The sequence below is a fragment of the Numenius arquata genome, chromosome 28, assembly GCF_964106895.1.
Source record: "Numenius arquata chromosome 28, bNumArq3.hap1.1, whole genome shotgun sequence".
NCBI lineage: Eukaryota > Metazoa > Chordata > Aves > Charadriiformes > Scolopacidae > Numenius > Numenius arquata.
Genome location: NC_133603.1, coordinates 2,017,161 through 2,040,376, shown reverse-complemented (window position 1 = coordinate 2,040,376; position 23,216 = coordinate 2,017,161). Strand labels below are relative to the sequence as shown.

General features: G+C 56.6%; 1 protein-coding gene and 1 pseudogene across 1 annotated transcript; one reads left to right on the top strand and one right to left on the bottom strand.

Annotated features, from left to right (window-relative positions):
* Nucleotides 1-5,971: 5,971 nt before the first annotated feature.
* LOC141476096 (uncharacterized) lies at nucleotides 5,972-9,231 on the bottom strand. Its single transcript, XM_074164699.1, has 4 exons — nucleotides 9,034-9,231; nucleotides 7,435-7,875; nucleotides 7,050-7,161; nucleotides 5,972-6,685 (listed from the first exon to the last, which is right to left on the bottom strand). The coding sequence occupies exons 1-3, from the start codon at nucleotides 9,229-9,231 to the stop codon at nucleotides 7,078-7,080; spliced, it is 723 nt and encodes a 240-aa protein (XP_074020800.1). The 3' UTR covers nucleotides 5,972-6,685; nucleotides 7,050-7,077.
* Nucleotides 9,232-17,137: 7,906 nt separating this feature from the next.
* LOC141476095 (uncharacterized) lies at nucleotides 17,138-18,762 on the top strand (annotated as a pseudogene).
* The last annotated feature ends 4,454 nt before the right edge of the window (nucleotides 18,763-23,216 follow it).

The window sequence follows — 23,216 nt, the reverse complement described above, 5'->3', positions numbered from 1 at the left end:
TATGGCTATTTGTGTGATCCTCTGAAAGAAACCTTACTAGTCTGACACACTGAATTCTAATTAATTTCTGCAGCAAGTTACTCTGTCTTCTTGAATGATAACACTTGGTCTAACAACCTTTTACATACGTTTAAATGTGTTGGTTTTTTTTCCGTTACTGCATTTTTGGTCTTTCTGTGAACGGTCCATGAGGAAGGAGTAGGTCTGTCACCAAGAACATCAATTGCCATGTGAGCAAAACACTGATTTTATGTGGGATCTCTTTGATGACGTTTCTATGAGACATAAGGATTGTGTACAAAGTGTGATCTCTAAAGAAATAAAACAAGCCCCGAATCTTCTGTCTTATTATTTTAGCTTTTGGCTTTTCCATGCCGCTGTTTCCTCCTTTTTAAATGATCTAAGAAGTTGGGAAAAGAAGGGAGATCGGGCTTTTTCTTTTTTTTTAGAGCTGCAGAATGGCTGAAATGGAGGTACTTCCGGCAGAATTATTTTTAGGGTGTTCTTTTTTGCTGCTTTTACAACCTGATAAAAATATGCCTGGTCTGTCCCGGAAAACCAAGAAAACTTATTAAAAAAGCCAGCTGGAAAGTTGCTCTTTTGTGAGCTTCAGCTGAACTTTTGGATGCTGCAGAAGTCTGTGTTAAAGAATGAACTTCTGTCTTGTTTTCTTTTTCACATGAAGTAGTAAAAATTTAGGTCTCAAGACCTCTTTCCCTTTCCCGTCACCTCCTCCCAAAATCTCATACAACATGATTTCTGTTTGGTTTTTGCTCTAATTAAACACGAGGGTCTTAGGAAGCTGCGTAAACCTTGTCACTAAGCGTTCCTAGGGAGATAAAGCTTTAAGTGCTTTAATTTGTGTGGTTTAATACTGTCTCTCTGTCTTCCAGCACCGAGCCCTTGGATGCGTTCGCCCATGGAGACGCCTTCCAGTGAGTCCAGTAAACGACGTCGTCTTTACCGGTCCATCAGACGGTGTCCGGCTTCTTCCTGGGGACACCCGAGAGTCTTCCCGCGGAGGTGAGATCTCTGGGTGGAAAAGAGAATTGATCATAGAATCACTCAGGTTGGAAGGGACCTTCAAGGTCATCTAGTCCAACCATCAACCTAACTCTGACAAAAAAAAACATCACTAAACCATGTCCCCCAGCACCATGTCAACCCGTCTTTTGAACACCTCCAGGGATGGTGCCTCAGCCCCTTCCCTGGGCAGCCCATTCCAAGGCTTGATAACCCTTTCAGTGTCAAAATTTTTCCTAATGTCCAGTCTGAACCTCCCCTGGGGCAACTTGAGGCCGTTTCCTCTTGTCCCATCGCCTGTGACTTGGGAGAAGAGACCGACCCCCCCCCGGCTACACCATCCTTTCAGGGAGTTGTAGAGAGCGAGAAGGTCTCCCCTCAGCCTCCTTTTCTCCAGGCTGAACGCCCCCAGCTCCCTCAGCCGCTCCTCACAAGACTTGTTCTCCAGACCCCTCACCAGCTCCGTTGCCCTTCTCTGGACCTGCTCCGGCCCCTCAATGTCTCTTTTGTTGTAAGGGGCCCAAAACTGGACACAAAAATAGTCCCTGAAGGATAAGGCAGTGCTCAAGTAGGAGAATTATTGGCTGTGTGCAATGTCTTTCAGCACGAGGATCAATCTACCTCTCCTGCCTATATCTACACTGATTCTTTCGCTGTCTTTTAAGGGTGCACTGAGTGGCTCCCATTCTGGGAACAGAACGGGGGGGAAGTTAAAGGAAAAGTGGCAAGATATTCCAGCAATTGCTAAACAAGGGAGCTTTGCAGTGGCATGGATTGCCTCCCACCAGACCCACGAAACTCCGGCTAGCCGATGGAACAATGAAGCCGATGAGATGGCCCGACTTGCCCCCTCGCAAAATGAACCAATAGGGGAGAATTGGGAACGACTTTTGGAATGGTTACATGTGAAAAGGGGGCACACTGGGGCAAAAGATCTGCATGGAGAAGCTCAAACAAGAGGTTGGCCAGTCACCCGAGGAAATTGTCAGACTTGTATTCCAGCTCGTGGCCGACGCCGCGCGCCATTAGGAAAACATCCTCTTAGGGAAGACCCACTACGTATTCGAACGGGTGAAGGACTGTGGGGTGCCTGGCAAATAGATCACGTGGGTCCATTCCCAAGATCTAATGGAAAATATTATGTACGAGTAGGGGTAGAAATAACATCAGGCCTAGTGCAAGCCGAGGCTTTTCCCCGTGCCACAGGAGAGAACGCTGTTAAAGCCTTGCAACTGTGGCTTAGTACCCTTCCTAAGCCTCAGGCAATTCAGTCGGACAATGGCTCTCACTTTACAGCTAAAATTGTTCAGGACTGGGCCAAAGAGAAAGGAATTCAATGGGTATTTCACACTCCGTACTATCCTCAGGCTAATGGAACAGTGGAACGTACTAATGGCCTCCTCAAACCCCATGCATCAGAGTGGGACAAACAGCCTTTCGGAAGCTGTTGCCCACGGTAACAGCCGGTGGGGGGTGAATGGATGCCCCAAAATTACAGCCTTTAGCCCACAAGCTCCTACCATATTCCCAACAGCTCCTGGCCCAGACCACCCCAGTAAACCCTCGCATTACCCTGGACAACCAGTCCTGGTGGAACTACCTACGATAGGAGCAGTTCCCCTAGCATTGGGTACACCCCTTAACAAATATACCTGGATTGCAAAAGATGCCCTAGACAAAGAATACAAAATTAATACTAGATGGACCGTCCCATCTTTTTAGTATCTGTAATCCCACTTCCTGTTTTGAACCGAGGATGGCTTTTTTTTCATCTTGTCTTTCCAGGAACAGTCCACCAAAAACCAAAGACTCTACTGCAAGCTGTACTGAAGATATATGTAGGCTTTAATGCTTTAATCCTTTGCATCGTATTGGTACAATTGCTTTGTTTCGCTTATGCTTTTAGGATGTATTGTGTATCATCACAGAAACTGTTTTGGGCAACTCTTTACCCTTAGCTCTTGGGGAAGCTGTAGTCTCATAGATGTTACTGAATAGAAAAATGAGTTTGTGACGTTAGGGACCTCTGTAGCCCGGGCATTCAACCTCACTAATTGTTGGGTGTGCGGAGGACCACTTGGTTCGGCGAGCTGGCCGTGGACCTCGGTCCCTGTTTCCCCTAATGGCTAGTGAGCAATTACAGCGAGGAAAAAAAGGACATCTGTTGGGAAGAAGAAAGCTCACCATCTCCTTGGCCAATCCGATACCCAGCTCGAGGCCAATACTGTCTGAGCCGCACTCAACCAGGTGGTACCTTTGTAGGGATCAGCACTTGTAATTGGACCTTCACGCGTGGGAATCACGCGTCTCCCCCTAATGATCTTTTTGTGGTATCCGAAAGCAATTTAACTTCACTGCCAAAGGTCCTCGATAGGTTTGGGTGAATGAATCGGGGCACGTGAAGCTGTTTTCTGGCTTCTGGTCTCCGGTAAATATAACTGTCCACACAGACTGTTGGTATACACCAGAAAAAAACATAAGTTGTAACTGGAGGAATAGCACGGGTGCTTGGTGTTGCAGTGTTATAGATAGAGCCCACCATTCCAGTCCATGGCAAAATTTGGCATTCCATACCCCTTTAGGATTGAGTAATTCGACCTATTTTTCAGGTGCCCTAGACTCCCACTGGTCTATTTGAAAATGGCACCAGAGCACCGCAAGGCCACTATTGGATCTGTGGACACCATGCACACGAAATGCCACCAGCAAATTGGACAGGAACAGGTTACGTTGGAGGAATCCACCCTTTGTTTGTCCTCCTTCCCGAAAGCGGTGGTAATGATCTAAGTGTTAAGCTGTACGATGATCTCACACGGAATAAGCGATCTATTGACACCAGTCTGACACCTGGAAGTAGCCAAAAATGGGGAAAAGATGGCTGGTCCCCCGCAACAAACCATTGAACATCACGGGCCAGCCACCTGGAATCCTACTGAGTTAATTAGCGGTGCTCGAGAACCCATCTATAACCTAAACCGCATAATTCACCTTCAAGCTGTTTTAGGAATCGTTACTAACGAAACTGCTCGCGCCCCAGATCTGTTGGACGTCACAGAAGGCTATCAGACTGGTCAAGCATGATTTACCCTTGGTAAATCCGTGTTGACCACGTCCAGTAACTTCTTGATCTTCAACGTGTTTGGAGATGACACCCAGAACGAGTCTCTCCGTTATTTTCCCAGGGATGGAGGTGAGACTAACCGGCCTGTAGTTCCCTGCGTCCTCCTCCTCGCCCTTTTTGTAGACTGGTGTGATATTTGCCTTCCTCCAGTCCTCAGGCACTTCACCTGTTCTCCAAGACCTCTCAAAAATGACGGAGCTGGCTGTGTGACAGAACTCAGAGGGTCATAATTAATGGAGCAGGGTCAAGCTGGAGGCCTGTAACCAGCGGTGTCCCCCAGGGGTCAATACTCGGCCCAGTCCTGTTCAACATATTCATCAATGACCTGGACGAGGGGACAGAGTGTATCCTCAGCAAGTTCGCTGATGACACCAAACTGGGAGGGCTGGTCGACACTCCAGAGGGCTGTGCCGCCATCCAGCATGACCTGGACAGGCTGGAGAGCTGGGCAGAGAAGAACCTCATGAGGGTCAACGAGGGCAAGCGTAGGGTCCTGCACCTGGGGAGGAAGAACCCCAGGCTCCGATACAGGTTAGGGATGGATCTTCTGGAAAGCACTACTGAGGAGAAGGATCTGGGAGTCCTGGTGGATAGCAAACTTTCCATGAGCCAGCAGTGCGCCCTTGTGGCCAAGAGGCCAACGGGATCCTGGGCTGCGTAGGGAAGAGTGTGGCCAGTAGGTGGAGGGAGGTCATTCTCCCCCTCTGCTCTGCACTGGTGAGGCCACAACTGGAATACTGCGTCCAGTTCTGGGCTCCCCAGTTCAAGAGAGACAGGGAACTACTGGAGAGAGTCCAACGCAGGGCAACAAAGATGACTGAGGGGTTGGAGCATCTCCCTGATGAGGAAAGGCTGGGAGAGCTGGGGCTCTTCAGCCTGGAGAAGAGAAGGCTGAGGGGAGACCTTATCTGTGTTTACAAGTACCTAAAGGGTGGGTTGAAGGAGGATGGAGCCGGACTCTTTTCAGGGGTTCCCAGTGACAGGACAAGGGGCAACAGGCACAAGCTGGAACATGGGAAGTTCCATCCAAATATGAGGAGAAACTTCTTTCCTGTGAGGGTGGCAGAGCCCTGGAACAGGCTGCCCAGGGAGGGGGTGGAGTCCCCTTCCCTGGAGATCTTCGAGACCCGCCTGGATGCTCCCGAGCGATGTGCTCTGGGCAGCCCTGCTTCAGCAGGGGAGTTGGACCGGATGGTCTCTAGAGGTCCCTTCCAACTCCGACAACTCCGTGATTCCGTGACTGTCACATCGATGGGCCCCGCTACGGGCCGACAGGGACTATAAATGACCGTCGTGCCCCACTGCAGTGGGGGACCCCTCCCCACCACCCACCCTCACCAAGGCCTGAGAGTCACGGAATGGGACCGGGACCTAACATGCCCCCCCCCCCCCCCCCCCCTTTTCCAGTGACCCCTCCCAGCCCCTTTACCCCCCGCCAAGATGCAACAGCCCCCCCGCACCTCCCCCCCCCAAAGCCTACAAGGACAGGCGGGTGCCCTCTGAGACCCCCCCAAACCACCCCCAGCACCCCTAAATACTTCCTGACGCGCCTGAATGCCCCCAGCCCCCCCAAAGTCCCCCACAAACCCCCTCAAAGCCCTGGAGCCCCCCCAACCCACCCTTATGTTCATCTCTCAGCCCCTCAGACCCCCCCAGGCTCATCCCACCCCTCCCCCCCAGACCCCCCCTTTATGTTCATCTCACAGCCCCCCCCAAGGTCGTCGTTCCCCCCCCCAGCGGCTAAAAGATGCCCTCGACCACCCCCCCAAACCCTTTATTATTAAAATAAATCACCCGTTTCAGCTCTTTGACTGTTTTTTTTTGTTTCAATTAACTTTATTTTACTTTATTATTTTTACATTTTTATTGATTGAAAAAAAATCCAATTATTTAATCCAATTATTTAATCCAATTATTTAATCCAATTATTTAATCCAATTATTTAATCCAATTATTTAATCCAATTATTTAATCCAATTATTTAATCCAATTATTTAATCCAATTATTTAATCCAATTATTTAATCCAATTATTTAATCCAATTATTTAATCCAATTATTTTTACATTTATTTCAGAGCAGCGCTCGGTGGCGGCAGCAGCGGTCCCCTCGCAGGGCGCCGCCATTTTCCCCCGGGACACGTGAGCGCGACCAACCAATCAGCGATGGGGCAGGAAGTGGCGGGGGTTACTTCCGGTTGGGGTGGGCCGTGCCCACCACGCACTGGTTCACCTGAGGGAGGGGGAGGGGGAGGGGGAAGGCGGGGGGTGTTGTGGGACCCCCCAGAACAGCCCTTGGACATCCCCCCCCACAAACACCTGCCCCTTCTCCAACAGCTCCATCCAAACCTCCCCCCCCCACCTTGCTGGCCAAGCGCAGGGAGTTGAGGGTCTCGGAGAAGTTCTCCTCCAGGGGGGAGATGTTCACAAACATGAGCACAGCTCCATCCAAACCTCCCCCCCCCATCTTGCTGGCGAAGCACAGGGAGTTGAGTGTCTCGGAGAAGTTCTCCTCCAGGGGGCAGATGTTCACAAACATGAGCCTGGGGGGAGTCGGGGGGTGTGGGGTGTCAAAGGGGCCCCCCCAAACCTCCCCCACCCCCAATAACCCCAAACACCTTCCAGCCCCCCCACATCCCCCTCACAAGCCTCCCCCCCAACAAACCCTAGCCACAAAGAACCCCCAAGCCCCCCCACCCCCAAAACTCCCCCCAGCCTCCCCACCCCCCCCCCACCTCCCCCAGGCCCCCCCAAACCTCCCTCAACCCTCCCACCCCCCAACCCGCTCTGCCCCCCCCCAAACCTCCCCCCCCTCACATCTTGGCGGAGCCCCCCAGGGAGTTCTGCAGCAGGTAGGTCAGATGATTTCCCCCCCCCCCCCCCCCCCAGACCCCCTCCCGGCTTCACCTTGAGCTCCTGGACCAGATTATGGAGACTACGACGCTCCATCTCCTGCCCGTGGAGCTGCTCCCCCTGCTGCCTGCGCCCGCGGGTGCCCCTCTAGCACCTGCAGCTGGACCTGGGGAAGGAAACGGCCCCCGGGGGGGGGGAGAACAGCCCTCGGTTAACACAGGAGGGGGAAAGACTGGCTCCGCAGGGGTGGAAAAGCAGCCCTGGTTGGGGGGACGCACACACACAGAAACCAGCCTCGACTGCGGGGTGCTGAGACAGCCCCGCTCCCGGGTGGCGCTTTGGGGCTGAGAGCAATCGGAGCAGAAAACCACCTTTTTTTTTATTTTTCTCCTCATTTTGCTGGAGGAAAGCAGGGAGATCTCCCCCCTCCGTGACCCACCTCCCTTTCCTGCAGCGTGGCCGCCAGTGTCCTCGCCTGCCCTTTGGCCTCGGCCAGCGCTTGCCCACATGCCTCCACCTCGTCCTCCAGACACCGCTTGTCCTCTGCCAAGCGTTGCACCTCCCTCCGCCATCGATCTCGCTCATCCTGGCAGCTCGTCATCTCCTTCTCCTGCTGCTCCAGGCGCTGGCGCAGCTCCTTCTCCTGCTGCTCCAGGCGCTGGCGCAGCTGCTCCTTCTCCTGCTGCTCCAGGCGCTGGCGCAGCTGCTCCTTCTCCTGCTCCAGGCGCTGGCGCAGCTGCTCCTTCTCCTGCTCCAGGCGCTGGCGCAGCTCCTCCTTCTCCTGCTCCAGGCGCTGGCGCAGCTCCTCCTTCTCCTGCTCCAGGCGCTGGCGCAGCTCCTCCTTCTCCTGCTCCAGGCGCTGGCGCAGCTCCTCCTTCTCCTGCTCCAGGCGCTGGCGCAGCTCCTCCTTCTCCTGCTCCAGGCGCTGGCGCAGCTCCTCCTTCTCCTGCTCCAGGCGCTGGCGCAGCTCCTCCTTCTCCTGCTCCAGGCCCGCTCTCACCCGGCGGCTCTCCCCCAGCGCAGCCCGCAGGTCTGACACCTGCCCCTTCAGGTCCCAGGGGGGGCGCCTGGGGCGGGGGGCAGCGGCTGGTGCTGCTGGTGGGGCACCTGTGGGGACATCGGGGGGGTTGGGGGCACCAGGGGGACATCAGAGGGGAGACAACTGTGGGAACACTGGAGGGGTTGGGGATATGAGGGGACATGGGGGGGGCACTCGAGGGGACACTGGGAGTTGGGGGCTCCAGGGGGACATCGGAGGGGAGACAACTGTGGGGACACGGGGAAAATGGGAGAGGGGCTTGGGGATGCCAAAGGGGCGCCTGTGAGGAGGTGAAGAGGGACTTGGGGAACACCGGGTGACATGGGAGGGGTGGCCCCAGGGACACCAAGGGAGTTGGGGGACACCAAGGGACTGGTCCCATCACTCACCAGGCCGTGGGGTGGCTGCAGCGGCCAGTTGAGGGGCTGGGGAGGGACACGGGGGAAGGGACATGGAGGGAGGGAGGGTGGGCTCCCAGTATGGTACTGGGGCCAGTTCCCCCCCCCCCAGCCCCAGCCCCTACTCCCCTCCCCACTTTTCCCCCCCCCCCAGCCCCAGCCCCTACTCCCCTCCCCACTTTTCCCCCCCCCCAGCCCCTACTCCCCTCCCCAGTTTCCCCCCCCCAGCCCCAGCCCCTACTCCCCTCCCCACTTTCCCCCCCCCAGCCCCAGCCCCTACTCCCGTCCCCAGTTTTCCCCCCCCCCAGCCCCAGCCCCTACTCCCCTCCCCAGTTTCCCCCCCCCAGCCCCAGTCCCTACTCCCCCCCCCAGTTCCCCGTTACCTGCCCTGCCCGCCGCCCCCACGCTAAGGGGCAGGAGCGGGGCGCAGCCGTCGTCCCCCGCGGTCCGGACCCGTTTCCGCTCGGGCGGCGCCACCGTCTCCTCGGCGGGGGCCGGTCTCTTGACGGGGGCTGCACGCACCGGCAGGCGGGAAGGGCCCGGCTCAGCCGCCACCCGCGTCCCCAACGGGGGCCGGTCTCTTCCCGCGGGCTGCACGCACCGGCAGGCGGGAAGGGCCCGGCTCCGCCATCGCCGCCGCCTTCTCCCCGGCGGGGGCCGGTCTCTTGCCGGGGGCTGCACACACCGGCCCGCTGGAAGGGCCCGGCTCCGCCATCGCCGCCGCCTTCTCCCCGGCGGGTGCCGGTCTCTTCCCGCGGGCTGCACGCACCGGCAGGCGGGAAGGGCCCGGCTCCGCCATCGCCTTCTCCTTGGCGGGGTCCATTCTCCTGTCGGGGACTACACACACCGGCTCGCGGGAAAAAAGCGGCCCCGGCCCCCGGCGCGCCCCGCGCCCCTTTGAATAGCCCGGCACCGCCCCGCCCCGCCCCGCCCCGCCCCCGCGCGCGGCTCTCCGCCAATCGCCGCTCTCTCGCCGCCTCGCCCAGCCAATCGGCTGCCAGAGGCTGCCCCTCCTTTTGCGTCACGTGATGCCGCACGGGCCGCTCCCGCCAGGCCCGACTGCCGGCGCGGGGCGTGGAGATAGGCGTGGCTTGGGCGACGGGGCGGGGCCTGGGGCTGGCGGAGCAGCGGGGGGCGGAGCCGTTGGGGGCGGAGAGATAGGCGGGACTTGCTGGAGGGAGGCGTGGTCTGATTTTGGCGGAGCGGCCGGGGAATGGGCGGTGGGGGCGGAGAGAGGGGCGTGGTCAGCGCGGCGGGGGCGGGGCCTGGAGCTGGGGGGCACAAGCCGAGCCCCGGGGGTGAGTTGGGGGCGGGGCCTGCGCGGCGGGGGCGGGGCCGGGGCAGCCCCGGGGTAGGGGGGGGCCGGGGCAGTTCGGGGAGGGGGAACGGGGCGGGGGGGGCAGCGCCGTGAGGGGGGGGGGGGGGGGAGCGCCGGAGCCCCCGGGTTCCCCCTCCCCCGCCCCGGGGCTGGTGCCCGCGGGGGTCCCCGGGGTGGGGGGGGGGGGACCGGTGCCGCCGTCCCTCCGCGCCACCCCTGTTCCCCCCGCTCGGCCCCGCCGCCGCCGGTAAGGGGGGGGGCCGGGACCCCGGGACACCCCGCGCCCCGCCGGGACCCCCCCCGGTGCCAACCCCCCCCCCCCGGGGCAGGGGGGCTGGGGAGGCGACCTCCCTGGACGGGACCGCCCCGCTGCCTGCGTGAGCCCCCCCCCGACCGGGACACCCCCCCTCCCAACCGGGACAGCCCCCCCCGCCCCCCAAATCGGGACCCCCCCGAGCGGGATACATCCCCCCCCCCCCCAAACCCGGGGAGCTCCTCCCGAAACGGGACCCCACTAAACCGGGACACCCCCCCCCAATCCGGGACACACCCCCCAGCCTGGGAGGGGCCCCCCCCAAACCGGGAGCACTCAAAACGCACCCCCCCCCCGCCCGCAAACGGGGACCCCCCCATCGCTGTGTGAGCCCCCCCCCGGACCGAGACCCCCTCCGATTGGGAACCTGCCCCCTCCCCCATTCCTCCATGACCCCCCCCAGGCTGGGACACCCCCCCCCCCAAACTGGGAGCCCCCTCCAATCCAAGACACCCCCTCCAAACTGGGAGCCCCTCCCGTTCTTCCCTGAGCCCCCCCCAGTCCGAGACCCCCCCAAAGTGGGACCCCCCCCAGTCCTGCATGGGCCCCCCCAAACTGGAAGCCCCGCCTATTACTCCATGAGCCCCCCTCCCCCAAGATCTGGACCCCTCCTCAAATTGGCACCCCCCCTCAGCCCCATTCCTTTGGGGGGGGTCCCCCCAAATCCTGCCCCCCCCCCAATCCCCTGCGTGAGCACCCCCAGATTGGGACCCCCCCAACTGGGAGCCCCCACGTCCCAGCATGCCCCTCCCCCTGCCCCCACTGCAAGCCACCCCAAACTGGGACCCCCCCAAACTGGGACCCTGCCCCATCCCAGCATGCCCCCCCCCCTAAAACTGGCACCCCCCCAAACTGGGAGCCCCCCTCCAATCCAAGACACCCCCCTCCAAACTGGGAGCCCCTCCCATTCTTCCCTGAGCCCCCCCAGTCCGAGACCCCCCCAAAGTGGGAACCCCGCCCAATCCTGCATGAGCCACCCAGGCTGGGACCCCCCCAAACTGGGACCCTCCCCCCATCCCAGCATGCTCCCCCCCCCAAACTGGGAGCCCCTCCCAGCCCCATTCCTTTGGGGGGGGTGGGGTGGTAAATCCTGCTCCCCCCAATCCCTCTCCCCCGATGCATTTTTGGGGGGGGGTGTCCCTAGCTGGGGGTCACCAGCTCCAACCCCCCCCCCCCAACAGGCACCCAGGATGTGATGGCGAGTGAGGCGGGGCCCCCCCCCCCAGCCGCGCCCCCCGCTGCCCCCCCCCAGCCGCCCCCCGCTTTTGGGAGGGCCAGGACGTTCTGGCCCGTTGGACGGACGGGCTCCTCTACCTGGGCACCATCAAAAAGGTGGGTGCCCGACCCCCCTAAATGCCCCCCTCCCCCCAAATGGCACCTCCCATTTTAACACACCCCCCCCCCCCTTTTTTTTTTTTGCCCCCCCCCCCCCCCCCAGGTGGACACGGGGCGCCGGGGCTGCCTGGTGCAATTCGAGGATAATTCCCAATTCCTCGTCCTTTGGAAAGACATCAGCCCTGGTAAGAGCCTCCTCCTAAATTAATGAACCTTCCTTTAATTAATGAACCCCCCCCTCTCCTTTAATTAATTACCCCCCCGTTGTTACTTGCCCCCCCCCCCCCCCCCCGCTAGCGGCAGTGCCGGGTGAGGAACAATCCTGCTGCGTCTGCTCCGGCCGAGCCCTGAACCCCGGCGAGTGAGTACAGACCCCCCCACCCCCCCCCGGCTTTGCAATTTCGGGGTGCCCCCCCCCCCCCTTAAATTAATTAATTAATTAATCCCCCCCCCCAGGTGGAACCTGAAGATGCTGCAGTGCCGGGGCTGCGCCCAGTGGTTCCACGAAGCCTGTACCCAGTGTCTGAGCAAACCCCTGCTCTACGGGGACCGGTGGGTCCGGGGGGTCCGATTCGACCTGGAGCGGGAGATCCTGCCCTTCGCCAGCGCCAACTGGGACGCGCTGCTGCTGGGGCCGGTACGGGGGGGGGCCCGCACCCCAAAAACCACGGGGGGGGTCGGGGGGGGTCGGGGAGGGGTGGTCTCACCCCCCTTACGACCCTGCAACCCCCCCCCCCCCCCGCAGCTCGCCGAGACCCCCAAAGGGGAGCGCTACGGGCAGCTGCTGGGGGCTCTCAGCGCCCACAAGGACAGGTGGGTGCCCCCCCCCCCCCCCGAACCCCCAAACCCCTCCTGACCCCCCCACCCCCCCAGCACCCCTAAATCCTTCCTGATGCCCCTGAATGCCCCCAGCCCCCACGAACCCCCCCCAAAGCCCCCCAGACCCCTGCCCCCATGTTCGCTTCTCAGCCCCCCCAGCCCCCCCCTCTCCCCCCAGGTTCATCTCAAAGCCCCCCCCAAAGCCCCCCCTCCAAGCCCCCAGCCCCTCCCAGACCCCCTAAAAGACCCCCCCCGACCCCTCCAAACCACCCCAAAGGCCCCCCCCAGCCCCCTCCCCAAACCCTTCCTCCTCCCCAGGTTCATCTCTCAGCCCCCCCAAAAGCCCCCCCCCTCCCCCAAACCACCCCAGAGCCCCCTCCAGACCCCCACAAGACCCTCCCCCCAAACCCAAGGCCCCCCCATCAGGCCCCCCCCCCAGCCCTCTCCAGAAGCGCCCCTCCCCCCCAACCCCCCCTCTCCCCCCCCAGGTTCATCTCTCAGCCCCCCCTCTCCCCCTTGGTTCATCTCAATGCCTCCCCCCCAAGCCCCCAGCTCCCCCAAGCCCCTAAAAGACCCCCCCTTAACCCCCCCCAGATCCCCTCAAACCCCTCCTCCCCCCCTCAGGTTCATCTCTCAGCCCCCGCAGCCCCCCCCCTCCCCCCAGGTTCATCTCAAAGCCCCCCCCAAAGCTCCGAAGCCCCCCCTCCAAGCCCCCAGCCCCTCCCAACCCCCTAAAAGACCCCCCCTCCGACCCCCCAAACCACCCCAGAGCCCCCTCCAGACCCCCCCAAGATCCGCCCCCCAAACGCCCAAGGCTCCCCCATCAGGCCCCCCCCAGCCCTCCCCAGAAGCGCCTCTTCCCCCCAACCCCCCCTCTCCCCCCCAGGTTCATCTCAAAGCCCCCCCCAAAGCTCCGAAGCCCCCCCTCCAAGCCCCCAGCCCCTCCCAACCCCTAAAAGACCCTCCCCCGAAACCACCCCACAGCCCCCCCCCAGCCCCCCCCACCCCTTCCTCCCCCCCCAGGTTGATCTCTCAGCCCACTCCAGCAGCCCCCCCCCCTCGACCCCCCCTCTCCTCCCAGGTTCATCTCGGGCCGGGAGATGAAGAAGCGCAAGGGGCTCTTTGGGCTGCACACGCGGGCACCCCCCCCGCTGCCCCCCGCTTTCCTGGGGGGGCCCCCCCCTGCCGCCCCCCCCTCCCCGCTCACCGACAGCAGGTGAGCGGCCCCGGCTGCCCTCCGCCCAATAGGTAACGGCGGGGGGGGGCTCTGGGGGTTCCCCCCCCCCAACCTCCCCCCTGCACCCCCAAACCTCCCCCCTGTACCCCCCCGGCCCGGGGGGGCCCCCCCCAAAACCCGGGCAGGATACGGAGGGTCTCTTACAGCTTCCCTTCAGGGCAGGGCCGGGGGGGGTCCCGCCGCCGCCCGCCCCCCCCGCCGCCCGCAGGTGAGCCCCCCCCCCTTCCCCAAACTAGCACCCCGATATTTTAGGGGTGCCCCCCCTCACTGCCCCCAATTTTTACCCCTCCCCAGGGCCCCCCCGGCAGCTCCTACAACTTCCGACGCACTGACGCCCGCTGCCCCCCCAGGTTTGGGGGGAGTCAGGGGGCCTGGGGGGGGCTGTAGGAGGACAGGAGGGGGCTCTAGGGGTTGGGGGGGCTGGGGGGGCTGTAGGAGGACTGGGGGGGTTCCGAGTGTCTTGGCGGGGGCCCTGGTTGGTTTGGGGGCCTGGGGGGGGGCCTGCCACCAACTTCAGACCACCTCCTCTGCTCCTGTCATTATTCCCTTGGGAGAAGAGGCCAACACCCACCTCTCTACACCCTCCTTTCAGGGAGCTGTAGAGATCAATGAGGTCTCCCCTCAGCCTCCTCTTCTCCAAACTAAACATGCCCAGTTCCCTCAGCCTCTCCTCGTATGACTTGTTCTCCAGACCCCTCACCAGCTTGGTGGCTCTCCTCTGGCCACGCTCCAGCAGCTCAATGTCCTTCCTGGAGTGAGGGGCCCAGAACTGAACACAGCCCTCGAGGTGAGGCCTCATCAGTGCCCAGGACAGAGGCACCATCGCTGCCCTGCTCCTGCTGGCCACGCTGTTCCTGAGACAGGCCAGGATGCCGTTGGCCTTCTTGGCCACCTGGGCACACTTCTGGCTCATGTTCAGCCGGCTGTCCACCAACACCCCCAGGAAGACAACAGTTCCCTGTGCTTGTAAGGGACTTGTAAGAGGGAGGTTCCCAATCAGCTCCTCGGAGACCGGTCCAGAGAAGAGCCGTTACGGATAGTTTTAATAAAGTCTGTGACATATGTATCCCGTGTGCCTTGTTTTTCAGAATGTTTTAATATACAAAGGTAATGTTCCTGGGGTCGGGAGGGCATCAAGAAGCAATCTACTCCAAGTATTCTGGCGGAGCTTATCAAGAAAGACCTAATTCTGATTCGTCATGTTCAATGAAGCCCTCACGATCCCGGAGGCTCTAAAGGACTCCTGTGAGACTATACAGTATGTCTTGTTTCAGCTTTCATTTCCTAATCAAGAAGAGACAGAATCTCAGTCTAGAAAAGTTATCAAACTCACTAGGTGTGGGAAAAGCTAATTCAGTTAAACAGCAACTTTGACCCAGAATTACATGTGTACAAATTGCCACAAAATAGATAAGCTGGAGTTCAGGGCCATAAACGACTTTCCTGTAAGACCCACAGAAATGAGGAGTGAAGGCGATTGCATTTCATCAGCTTACAAAAGAAAAAGATGAAAGTTTATTTTAGCTATGAAGGAAGGGCACCAGATTCTGTTCTCCTGCAGCTTGCTCGGTTTTAATTTGTCAGCTTTGGGTTCTTTAGGATGGGGTAAACTCACAAATTCACTTTCCGAAGTATTACTTAAGAATTCATACACTGAAACTCAATTACTGAAGCATTCCTCTCCAAATTTATGTAACTACAATTCTAAACTGAGATTCTTTGGCTTTAAACCTGCGGCTGTACAACCACAGATTGCAGTGTTTTGAGAAGCTGTAGGTTTGTTACATGAAACAACCCGATTCGGTTTTGTTTTACAAAACAAAGATTGAAGGAATAATTCAACTTCCCCGTTATCACATAAGGGCTCCAAGTTTCCCTGCAACCAGAAAACATTATGCGTAAGAACAATTCTCAGTGGCGCTGGGAGGTAGATAAAGAGCTTTGGATAATTATTCACACCAAAATAACAGCTTTCTAAACGTCCACAAATTTTTTATCCCGGGCTATAGACAAAACAAACCAAAAAAATGCCCCACGTTCCTAATTGATTTCAGGTTCAGCAAGATGTTTTCAGTGGAAAAACATGTCCTCTGCTGCTTCTGTACCCGAGGTAGAACCTCTTCACACCAAGCTCCATGCTGGCACTCGGTGAAGTCACTGCAGATGGTGACACTGAACCGCAGAGACCAGGGCTGGCCTGTCGCTGCCCACAAGAAGGATGCCTCGGATGTCACCCCGATGCTCCCATCGCCCCAGAGAAACAGAATGTTTTCCTTCCTTGCCTTGCCCAAATTCTTCTGAGATCGGCACTGGTGAGGCCCCACCTCGAGGGCTGTGTCCGGTTTTGGGTCCCCTACCACAAAAAAGACATTGAGGGGCTGGAGCGGGTCCAGAGAAGGGCAACGGAGCTGGTGAGGGGTCTGGAGAACAAGTCCTGTGAGGAGCGGCTGAGGGAGCTGGGGGCGTTCAGCCTGGAGAAAAGGAGGCTGAGGGGAGACCTTCTCGCTCTCTACAGCTCCCTGAAAGGAGGGTGTAGCCGGGGGGGTTCGGTCTCTGCTCCCAAGTCACAGGCGATGGGACAAGAGGAAACGGCCTCAAGTTGCCCCAGGGGAGGTTCAGACTGGACATTAGGAAAAATTTTGACACTGAAAGGGTTATCAAGCCTTGGAATGGGCTGCCCAGGGAAGGGGCTGAGGCACCATCCCTGGAGGTGTTCAAAAGACGGGTTGACATGGTGCTGGGGGACATGGTTTAGTGATGTTTTTTTTTGTCAGAGTTAGGTTGATGGTTGGACTAGATGACCTTGAAGGTCCCTTCCAACCTGGGTGATTCTATGATTCTACTTTTTGGTCGGTTTTTATCTGCAATGCAACTGCACGGTTTTTCCAGATTTTGCCTTCTCGTTTAGCAGAGGCGAGGGGGGGCTCATGCAGTGACTGTGTGGGACACCGATGGGATGAGCACAGGTGACTGTCACATCGATGGGCCCTGCTATGGGTCGACAGGGACTATAAATGACCGTTGTGCCCCACTGCAATGGGGGACCCCTCCCCACCACCCACCCTCACCCTTGCCAAGGCCTGAGAATCGCGGATCAATGCGACGCCGGTGACTCCGGAGGATCATCGAGCCGTCCTGTGGACCCACCATCGTGGTGGTGATAGACTATTTCTTGTCTTGCAGCTCTCCCAAATTCTGCTTCTCCTTTCCTCCTTTCCTCTCCCTCTGCCTTTTCTCTATTGCCATTTGGCATCATTTTTTAGGTACCAAAAATAAAACTACAGTAAAGAGCATCAGACCTCATTTGTGTCTCAATCGCGCCCCCGGAATCATTTTGAACCCCCTCCCGGACAAAAAAATCAGACCGGGACCTAACATATTACTGGTGACAAAGGTGGGATAGGATTCTGGGGACTGGGAGTGCTGTTTTTACTATTTGCTTATTGTGTGTATTGGAGAAGTGCTGAAGTTTTTGTGAACAGTAGGAGTTTATTTTTGGATTTGTTTATTGACTGTTAGTGGTCTGTGAACATACGTGTGTGCCTCTCGGAGACGTAAGGGGGTGGGAATCTGTGTTGAATTGTTTAGTGTGCTATGTGCGACCTCTCCGAGTGACTGCCCCCGACCTTTGTTGTTGAAAACCAGATTTGAGTTTTGATTTTTTTTGTTGTTGTTGAGTAAATATGAGTGAGAGCCTCTCACCCCCTTCGGGGCGAGATGTTTTGTCTGATCTTTTGGAAAAACATAATGCGCGCCCTTCAGTACCGGGTAGTGATTGGGCACGAGATAATTGGCATAATCTGCAGAGTGTTTCCGATCGAATCAGTGCCTTACAAAGGGATGCCAGACTTTGCTTTGGAAAAGGGCAATCTATTCTATGCGCCGTTCTGGGTGCTAGTTTAGTTGCTGCCGTAGAAGCTCGGGATCAGCGACGCGGCGCCGAGTCTCAAATTGTATAGTCTCTGCAGACTCTGGTACAATCATCTTTGCAAGGAGGAGTGGAGGAGTTAAAGGGGCAGTGAGATCAAGAGCGAGCTCAGGCGAGTTGTTTGCAGTCCGCCCTTAAAGAACAACTCCTTGCGGACGGGAGCAGAAGAGATCCCTTATACCCCAGCACAGAATTAGGCGAAGCGAAAGCTAAATTGGACGAGGGGAAAGCCCCTCCTTGTTCGCTCCAGGCCTCTTGTCAAAGTGGAGTATGAGTTTGACGATGGTCAAAATGCTGCCCCTCAACTTACCATTAAGGAAATGCCTTACTCCGCTGTGGAATTAGCTAAACTAAAGAAAGAATTTAGCCGTGCTCCCAGGGAGTCAGAGACAGAGTATGTGTGGAGAGTGTCCTCATCGGGTGGAGATCAGGTACTGTTAAGTGAGAAGGAAGCTGAAGGACATTGGGCCCCTGGAATGTTCTTAACTACTGGCCACCACCGGGCTCCCTGGTCCCTAACTCAAAAAGCAGCCTATTGGGCCGGAGGTCTCAGTCCTTCAGAAGGAGGAGACCCCCTTGCTATCTCCGGGTCGGTCGATCAGATAGTGGAAAGTGTGCAAAAAGGGGTTTGCCTGCAAATGATGTCCAACCATGAGCTTAGACTCCAACGAGAATCCCCCGTGATGCTGCCAGTAGACCCCGAATGAACGGCACCGCCGATAAGAGGACTCCCTGGCTCTTTGAAACCAATCGGTACACAGCTGCGAGGAACCATTAGGGCAGCGTGCCGAGGTGAGGCAGCTGCAGCAGAGGAAGGGGAAGAAAGAGCACCCCCCGATCACAGAGATCCAAACCGGAGGGCGTGGACATGGGGAGAAGTTGCCCAAGAATTAATTAACTACGGGTGAAAATATGGTCCTGTTAGTGTCCCCTCTGCCAAACCAGACTCGAAAGGGTTAAGACAGACAGAGCTAGAAACCCCTCCGGCTGCCAGAGCCAGAGAAAAAACAATGGGTCAGTGGCGGGAGGGAGATATCCAAGAGGCGAAATACCTTGTGGACTATGGGATGGCAGAAAGGTACTCCCCGAGATCTGATGGATGGCTTACCAACTGACACGCTAGAAAAACTGGTTAAGGAGTGGCCCGAGAAACCTGTGGCTCCCCAAAATTTAACTTCAAGCTGGACAAAGACGCCGGGCAATTCTACCCCGAGTCTCCGCTGCCCCCCCGCTTTCGATCTCTCCAGCAGGAATCTGCGGGAAACTCACTGCTCCGCTTCTCAACAGCGGGCGGAGGAGCGGAGGGGCCTGGCTACGTATCAGACAGCTCCCTATGAACCAGCGAGGAGATGTTATGATTACCTGTTTTGTAGGACCTAAGAAAATGCCAATTACATTTTTGGTAGATACTGGAGCTCGAATTTCAGCCTTGAGAACTGAGGATGCGTCCCGTAGTGGCATTTCAGTACGGAAGCGAGGGTTGTTGTAGCTGATGCGGTCGGCAATGTACAAGCACAATCATTAGCCACAGTTAACTGGACACTGCCGGGAGAGGAAACAACCGTTTTAACACCAATGGTTGTCGGACCATTCCCACTTAACCTCTTAGGGCTGGGTGTCTTGAAAGATAGAAAGTGGACGGACACAGGGGGAGGGAGCTGGTCTTTTGGTGCAGTGGAGGTGCGACTTTTACAAACCGCACCCCCACTTCCCCCCTTGAAAATAACAAACATCAAACCCCTCGGGGCACGAGAGGGAATAGCCCCACTGTTAGAGGACTTAAGGGAACAAGGAGCTGTCGGTCCTACTCACTCTCCTTTTAATTCCCCGGTACGGCCAGTCCGAAAGCCAAATGGCAAATGGAGATTGACTGTAGATTATCCAAGAGTAAATGCAAATACTGGTCCATTAACAGCTGCAGTGCCAAAACCAGCTGACCTCACAGCTACTACCCAGGAGCGAGCTCACCCTGTTATGGCAACTATCGATGTTAAGGATATGTTTTCAATGGTCCCTCTGCAACCTGAGGACCAGGATCGTTTCGAGGGTACAAGCATTCTCCCGCATTAGCCCACCATGCTTTAGCAAAAGAACTTGAACTGATCCCGCTAGAAGAAGGAGTCAGAATTTACCAATGCATCGATGATGTGCTAATAGGAGGAAATCAGACAGAAAAGGCTCAAAAAACACAAAATGACATTATTGTCCATTTGGAGAGCTTAGGACTAAAGATTCCACCTGAAAAGGTTCAAGCCCCCTCCAACGAGGTTAAATTCTTAGGAATCTTGTGGAAAGGAGGAATGACCTGCATTCCTAAAGATACTCTTACCACGCTAGACCAGGGAAAAATGCCCGGATCAAAGAAAGAGTTGCAGCATGTGTTGGGATTGCTCGTGTTTTGGAGAAAACATATCCCAGACTTTTCTATCATTGCCAGACCTTTGTATGACTTACTGAGAACAGGTGTGTCTTGGGACTGGACCCCATTCGTGAAGAAGCTTTGCAGCTTTTAATACATGAAGCAGCGAATCACCAGGCACTTGGCCCTGTATATCCCACGGATCCTGTGCAAATTGAGTGGGGGTTCTCTCAATCAGGATGGTCATTACGCTTTCGGCAAAAAGATCCTGAAGGTCCTCCTCGTCCTATCAGTCTTTCTGTCGGGTCCTTACAGGGCGCACTCACCATGGCCGCACTTCTCGCAGCGAACCGGGAGGTTTTCAGGGTTCAGGGCTCGGCCGGAGCAGACGCAGCAGGATTGTTCCTTGCCCGACACCGCCGCTGGGGGGGGATGCAATTAATGACAGGGGGGTAACTAATTAAAGGAGGGGAGGGGTTCATTAATTTAGGGGGAGCAGTTCTTACTGGGCCTGATGTCCCTTTACTTGAAGGGACTATTTTTACCTTAAAATTCTGGCAGGTGGCAACAGACCAAAGGAGAGGAGTAGGAGAGAAGGACGGGAGAAGCCGGGTGAAGGGTCCCTCTCGACTCCTGGTTTGACCAATGGAGGTGACACAATCATAGAACCATGGGATTGTCGGGGTCGGAAGGGACCTGTGGGATCATCTGCTCCAACCATGAACCCAACGCTGATAAAAGCCATCACTGACCCATGTCTCTAAGCACCATCTCAACCGGGCTTTTGAATCCCTCCAGGGATGGTGCCTCCACGCCTTCCCTGGGCAGCCCATTCCAAGGCTTCATAACACTTTCCATGGAAAAATTGTTCCCAATATCCAATCTGAACCTCCCCTGGTGCAACTTGAGGCCGTTTCCTCTTGTCCCATCGCCTGTTCCTTGGGAGAAGAGACCGACACACCCCCCCTGGCTACACCCGCCTTTCAGGGAGTTGGAGCGAGCGAGAAGGTCTCCCCTCAGCCTCCTCTTCTCCAGACTGAATACCCACAGCTCCTTCGGCTGTTCCTCAGAAGGTCTCCAGACCCCTCACCAGCTCCGTTGCCCTTCTCTGGACCCGCTCCAGCACCTCAAGGTCTTTTTTTGTGGTGAGGGGCCCAAAACCGGACACAGCCCTTGAGGTGGGACCTCCCCAGTGTCCAGTACAGGGGGACGGTCACCTCCCGAGTCCTACTCACCACGCTGTTCCTGACACAGGCTGCTGGCCTCCTTGGCCACCTGGGCACGCTGCTGGCTCATGTTCAGCCCACAGTCGACCAACACCCCCAGGTCCTTTTCCTTGGGGCAGCTCCAGCCGCTCTGCCCCAGCCTGGAGCATCCATGGGATTGGTGTGACCCAAGGGCAGGACCCGGCACTTGGCCTTGTGGAACCTCATCCCATTGGCCTTGGCCCATCGATCCAGTCTGTCCAGATCCCTCTGCAAAGCCTTCCTGCCCTCCAGCAGATCAACATCCCACCCAGCTTGGTGTCGTCTCTGAAGTGCTTGAGGGAGCACTCAATCCCCTCCTGCAGATCATTGATGAAGATGTTGAAGAGAACCGGCCCCAGCACCCAGCCCCGGGGGACACCACTGGTGTTTCTAGATCTTTCAGGAAGTTCAGAGTGACACTCACAGGGAATGGACCGCAGCAAATCACGGCTCCCAGCTCAGACCCTGGGCAGGAACACCCCGGTGGCAGGTCCTGCGTGTCCTACAGATGAAACCTCGAGAGCTCCCTGTGCTGAATGTATCTAAAGGCAGCGGCATGATGTACGAAAGGATTCCTGAAAACCAGATTCATCAAAAGCGACTTCTGTAAGTCCCTGGGCAAAACTGCCCATGGTATCACCACATTATGGAATCACAGAATCACATGGGGTTGCAAGGGACCTCTGGAGATCATCTCCTCCAACACCCTGCCAGAGCAGGTCCCAGAGGAAGGTGTCCAGGTGGGGTTTGAACGTCTCCAGAGAAGGAGACTCCACCACCTCCCTGGGCAGCCTGTTCCAGAGCTCTGCCACCCTCACAGGAAAGAAGTTCCTCCTCGTGTTTAGGTGGAACTTCTTAAATTCAAGTTTGTGCCCGTTTCCTCTTGTCCTGTCCCTGGGCACCACTGAAAAAAGACTGGTCCCGTCCTCCTGACACCCACCCTTTAAGTATTTATAGGCGTTGATCAGATCCCCCCTCAGTCTTCTCTTCTCCAGACTAAAAAGACCCAAGTCCCTCAGCCTTTCCTCATCAGAGAGGTGCTCCAGGCCCCTCATCATCTTGCTCCTGCATCCCCTGCTTGCCTTCCTCTGCCCGGGGACTGCCTCAGAGATTCCCCGATCCATGAGGTGCCGAGGTTAAATTTGTTCTTTGCCTTTAATCTGTGTTTTTGTGGTTGTTCCTGCGTCCTGCCTGCATCGGCTCACACAATTATTATTTTTAGTGCTTGGGTTGTGCATCGTTTCGACCTTGGGAAAGAGGATGGAACTCGGCTTTGTTGTGCTACATCAAGATAAAGGCTGTTAATGAAAATATAATTACTGCAGGAGCGGTAATGTACTAGATTGGAGTTGGGTAGCTATCCTATTTTTTGAGCTTGCTGCTTTTGAGGTAGAAAAACTGCAAAGTTTAAATGTTTAAAGAAGTGCTAATAACTTCTACAGATTTACGCAACGACCGTTTAAATACCCTGAACTCAAGAAAATGGAGTAGAAAGCAAAAGCCGGAAGAGACACGTGTAAGAACAGAGAAATATAAAACCTTAAATCTTTTTGAGTTGCCTGAATCCCGGTTGACATCATTTGGAAATACTTCTTTCTAGGTTTGTCCAAAGCCTTTGCATTGAACCCACCAGCCTGCATCTGCCTTCCACTCTGCTTCTATCTACTTCTTGTCTAAATCTTACATGAGAGATGGGCAAAACTCAATTCCTCTTTCTCTTCTAATGCTTTTGTTATCGGGGGGCGGGGGAAGGGTTGGTGTCTAAGCCCAGTTGTAACCCATACGGAATTATTTTCCCTACGGCTATTTGTGTGATCCTCTGAAAGAAACCTTACTAGTCTGACACACTGAATTCTAATTAATTTCTGTAGCAAGTTACTCTGTCTTCTTGAATGATAACACTTGGTCTAACAACCTTTTACATACGTTTAAATGTGTTGGTTTTTTTTCCGTTACTGCATTTTTGGTCTTTCTGTGAACGGTCCATGAGGAAGGAGTAGGTCTGTCACCAAGAACATCAATTGCCATGTGAGCAAAACACTGATTTTATGTGGGATCTCTTTGATGACGTTTCTATGAGACATAAGGATTGTGTACAAAGTGTGATCTCTAAAGAAATAAAACAAGCCCCGAATCTTCTGTCTTATTATTTTAGCTTTTGGCTTTTCCATGCCGCTGTTTCCTCCTTTTTAAATGATCTAAGAAGTTGGGAAAAGAAGGGAGATCGG